This window comes from Heptranchias perlo, chromosome 20 (genome assembly GCF_035084215.1).
Source record: "Heptranchias perlo isolate sHepPer1 chromosome 20, sHepPer1.hap1, whole genome shotgun sequence".
NCBI classification, from domain to species: Eukaryota; Metazoa; Chordata; class Chondrichthyes; order Hexanchiformes; family Hexanchidae; genus Heptranchias; species Heptranchias perlo.
In genome coordinates, this window is record NC_090344.1 from 21,702,593 (window position 1) to 21,707,627 (window position 5,035).

Below are 5,035 nucleotides of genomic sequence, written 5' to 3' on the forward strand. Positions count from 1 at the left end.
CATTCTGCAAGTTTATTAATGTCTTCATCAGTATTAATTATACCCACCCCGCCAATCTGGTGTCGTCTGTAAATGTTTAAATTGTACATTCATTCCCGAGTCCAAATCGTTTATATAAATTGTGAACAGTGGTCCCAGCACCGATCATTGTGCAACACCACTTTCCACTTTTTACCAGTCTGAGTAGCTGTCAAGAGAAACTTCTTTACAGAGGGAGTTGTGAGATGGTGGAATTCACTTCCAAAGTTCTGTAGTGACAAGTGGTTCTCATGTTTTTTATCCAAAGCAGGCCTCAGCCCAGTCATTGACTCCAAATGTTGATGCAATGGTTCAAGCTAAGAGGTGCCAGGTATCGGGAGCAGCAGTAGCAGTAACTAAAATCTAAATGTAAGTAAGTACCAATATAGTTCATCTTCATCTATTTCTAGTTTAATAACTTTTGCTGAATGTGGCCCAGGCTAAGTGCCAGGATATCGGATCAGGCTTACCATAGAAAATGAGTTTGACACTCCTGAGATAGACAATGTGAACCAATTACACTCATCCACTAACCCAGCAACTTCTTCAAAAAACTCAAGCAAGTTTGAAAGACACAAACTTCTTTTCCAGAAGCCGCGTTGAGTATCTCTAATGGTCCCTTCTCTTTCCCCGTGATCATAAACAGCATCTCTTAGGATCCATTCAAGCATCTTCCCTCTGATCGAGGTCACACCGATGGGCCTGTCATTCCCCGGCTCTGACTTATCCCCTTTCTTGAAAATGGGAACTGCGTGAGCTACCTTACAATCTCAGGGGACAATCCCTGACTCCATTGAGCAGTTGAAGATACAGGCAAGGGGCTCACAGAGCACCCGTCCCATCTCTTTCAACACCCGTGGGTGGATATCATCTGGATTTGGAACACAAAGTATTTTGAGATTTCATATTTTATCCAAGATGAAATCACTTTCTATTTTAATATTTATGATGTTATTGTCGACAGCACATCCCACAGCTGTAATCCGAGCCTCATCCACAGGAGTGTAGGCTGATGCAAAATAGTCATTTAACAACTCTGCCATAGCCTGGGAATCTGTCCTGAACTGCCTTTCAGTGGCCCTAAAACCATCTTTAATGGTCTTCTGACTCCTGACGTAGCTGGAAAGGCGTTTGCTATTATTCCCACAATTGTGCACCATCTTCTTTTCCAAAGATCTCTGAGCTTCTCTAAGGGCTGCATGTGTCTCCCTCGATTGTGGGTGATATTTGTCCCAATTCTCCTGTAAACTGAATTCATCCTGATCCGATCTGGGTTAAATGTAAGACAGTTCAGGGAGTCAGGAATCATTCACCCCGAGACCCACACTGACAGGTAAAATCCCAGATGGTTCCTTAGTAAGGATTCCTCTGGTTCCTCGGCATATATTTGTCAGGATACTGAAACCCAGCTTTCTTACAGTCCACTCCTGGAGGCCCCACTCCCTGAGCCTGCAACCTTCAGCAGGGTCAGTGGTGGAGTTCCGCAGTGAGAGTGATCCCAGAGTAACTGTCGGGATCGCCCCCACCCTGTGGATGGTCAGGGTTGTGTATTTTTAGTGATCCTGGTGTCCAACACGCACACATCAATAAAACCATGAATTCTGGAAACACACTGCAGGTCCTTCTTTATCTGGAGATCGAATGACTGTTGGATAATTGTACCAGCAGTTAACAGGCTCCTGTGAACTCCTCCCTCTGCTATTTTAATGCAGACTTTAAATCATTTATTTTTAACGGGTATATTTTAAATGAGTTAACGCCTGCCTTAAATGGTAGACTCAGGACTGTCACTCAAACAGTTTAAATCTCCATAGAATAATTACCACAGTCATTTTTAGACTGGATGCCGCACGGTGACTTTGCTATCAGAGAAGAGAGACGAGAAAGACCAAAGTGCCGTTTGCCCCTCTCAGTGTGGCCCTGAAGGACTGTGTCCAGGCTGAAGTTCTGTTCCCACCGGACGAACCTCCCCCTAGATTGTCCTTTCTGAACTCCAGTCAGGTGAGGCTAAACACTCAGGTGGGAAAGACCAAAATCTACAACAAGGGTTTAAAATAAAGTGGATTTAATAAACAGATATCCAGAATATTAAACTCCAGCCCAGTTATAGGGGTTATTGACATCAGCAGAAACAAATCCCAACTGTCAGAATGAACATGGTTCAGTCCTGGATGGGATTAACAGCAGAATCCAACCCCTGCAGTCATATGTGAACTCGCTGGTGTCTCAGCATGTGTGATGACTGAGTGAATCCCTTCCAGCACATGGAGCAGGTGAACAGTCTCTCCCCAATGGGTGCGAGTTGATGTGTCAGCAGTTCATTTCTGCTTTTAAAGCTCTTCTCACAGTCAGTGAATTAAAAGGTCACTCAATAGTGTGAACAAGTTGATGTCTCAGAAGGTGGGATGAATGAGTGAATCCCTTCCCACACACGGAGCAGGTGAACAGTCTCTCCCAAGTGTGAGTGTGTTGGTGTTTCAGCAGATCATTTGTGCTTTTAAAACACTTCTCACAGTCAGAACATTTAAAGGTCTCTCCCCAGGGTGAGTACGTTGGTGTGTCAGAAGGTGGGATGACCGATTGAATCTCTTCTTACACACGGAGCAGATGAACGGCCTCTCCCCGGTGTGAGTGCGTTGGTGTCTCAGCAGTTCGTTTCTGCTTTTAAACCTCTTCTCACAGTCAGAACATTTAAAAGGTCTCTCATCAGAGTGAACTCGCTGGTGTGTCAGAAGGTGGGATGACCGAGTGAATCTCTTCCCACACACGGAGCAGATGAACGGCCTCTCCCCAGTGTGAGTGCGTTGGTGTCTCAGCAGTTCGTTTCTGCTTTTAAACCTCTTCTCACAGTCAGAACATTTAAAAGGTCTCTCATCAGAGTGAACTCGTTGGTGTGACAGAAGATGGGATGATCGAGTGAATCTCTTCTTACACACGGAGCAGCAGAATGGTCTCTCCCCAGTGTGAGTGCGTCGATGTCTCAGCAGTTCGTTTCTGCTTTTAAAGCTTTTCTCACAGTCAGAACATTTAAAAGGTCTCTCATCAGAGTGAACTCGCTGGTGTGTCAGCAGGGTGGATGACCGAGTGAATCTCTTCCCAAACACGGAGCAGGTGAACGGCCTCTCCCCAGTGTGAGTGCGTTCGTGTGTCAGCAGATTAACTTTGCTTTTAAACCTCTTCTCACAGTCAGAACATTTAAAAGGTCTCTCCCCTGTGTGAACCCGCTGATGTCTCAGTCGGTGGGATGACCGAGTGAATCCCTTCCCACACACGGAGCAGGTGAACGGCCTCTCCCCAGTGTGAGCCCGCTGGTGTGACAGAAGGTGGGATGACCGAGTGAATCTCTTCTTACACACGGAGCAGGTGAACGGTCTCTCCCCAGTGTGAGTGCGTCGATGTCTCAGCAGTTCGTTTCTGCTTTTAAAGCTTTTCTTACAGTCACAACATTTAAAAGGTCTCTCTTCAGAGTGAACTCGCTGGTGTGTCAGCAGGGTGGATGACTGAGTGAATCTCTTCTTACACTGAGAGCGGGTGAACGGCCTCTCCCCAGTGTGAGTGCGTCGATGTGTCAGCAATTCGTTTCTGATTTTAAATCTCTTCCCACAGTCAGAACATTTAAAAGGCCTCTCCCCAGTGTGAAATCGCTGGTGCGACAGCAGTTCAGATGAAATAGTGAATCCCTTCCCGCACACAGAGCAGGTGAACGGCCTCTCCCCAGTGTGAGCGCGTTGGTGTGTCAGCAGATTCCTTTTGCTTTTAAACCTCTTCCCACAGTCAGAACATTTAAAAGGTCTCTCATCAGTATGAACTCGCTGGTGTGACAGAAGGTGGGATGACTGAGTGAATCTCTTCTGACACACGGAGCAGGAGAACGGCCTCCCCCCAGTGTGAACTCGCTGGTGTATCAGCAGGTGGGATGACTGAGTGAATCTCTTCTTACACACGGAGCAGGAGAACGGCCTCTCCCCAGTGTGAACTCGCTGGTGTATCAGCAGGTGGGATGACTGAGTGAATCTCTTCTTACACACGGAGCAGGAGAACGGCCTCTCCCCAGTGTGAACTCGCTGGTGTGTCACCAGTTCAATTCTGCGTTTAAATCTCTTCTCACAGTCAGAGCATTTAAAAGGTCTCTCAACGGAGTGAACTCGCTGGTGTGACAGAAGGTTGCATAACTGAGTGAATCCCTTCTTACATACGGAGCAGGTGAACGGCCTCTCCCCTGTGTGAACTCGCTGGTGTGTCAGAAGGTTGGATGACCGAGCGAATCTCTTCCCACACACGGAGCAGGTGAACGGCCTCTCCCCGGTGTGTTTGCGTCGATGAATTTCCAGCTCTGACGGGTAATTGAATCCCTTCCCACAGTCCCCACATTTCCACGGTTTCTCCGTGGTCCGGGTGTCCTTGTGTCTCTCCAGGTTGGACGATCAGTTGAAGCCTCGTCCACACACAGAACACGTGTACGGTGTCTCCCCCCTGTGAATGGTGTGATGTTTTTTCAGGCTGTGTCACTGGTTAAAGCTCTTTCCACAGTCAGTGCACTGGAACACTCTCACTCGGGTGTTTGAAATCTTCTCCCAGAGACAGAACAGACGAACATTTCTCCTTCCACATTCAAAGGCCGATGATATTCAGGTCCTGATGATGCGAATGACTCTGTCAGATCTTGACATGAAGAGGTTTAAAAGTCATCACTGTAAATACAGGATCGAAATTCAGAACAGGCTATGTTAGTGTCCACAGAACATGCTTTCCTCTCTTGTTCCCTCAAAGCTGCAAATCCCCCATCCCGCGCACTCTCCTTCCTCCCTGTGCTGAAATCCAAACCCATCGCATCATCTTTCAGTGGTCCTAAACCATGAGTGAAAGGGTGAGAGAGTGAATGTGAGAGAGTGAATGTGAGAGAGTGAATGTGAGAGAGTGAATGTGAGAGGGTGAATGTGAGAGGGCGAATGTGAGAGGGCGAATGTGAGAGGGCAAATGTGAGAGGGCGAATGTGAGAGAGCGAATGTGAGAGGGT

At 47.2% G+C, this 5,035-nt stretch overlaps 1 protein-coding gene across 1 annotated transcript; it reads right to left on the reverse strand.

Annotated features, from left to right (window-relative positions):
* Positions 1-2,066: 2,066 nt before the first annotated feature.
* On the reverse strand, positions 2,067-4,442 carry LOC137335971 (zinc finger protein 268-like; the record flags this gene model as incomplete). Its single annotated transcript, XM_068001477.1, has 1 exon — positions 2,067-4,442. A coding segment is annotated over one exon (1,947 nt), but the record flags the coding sequence as incomplete, so codon positions are not given.
* Positions 4,443-5,035: the final 593 nt, after the last annotated feature.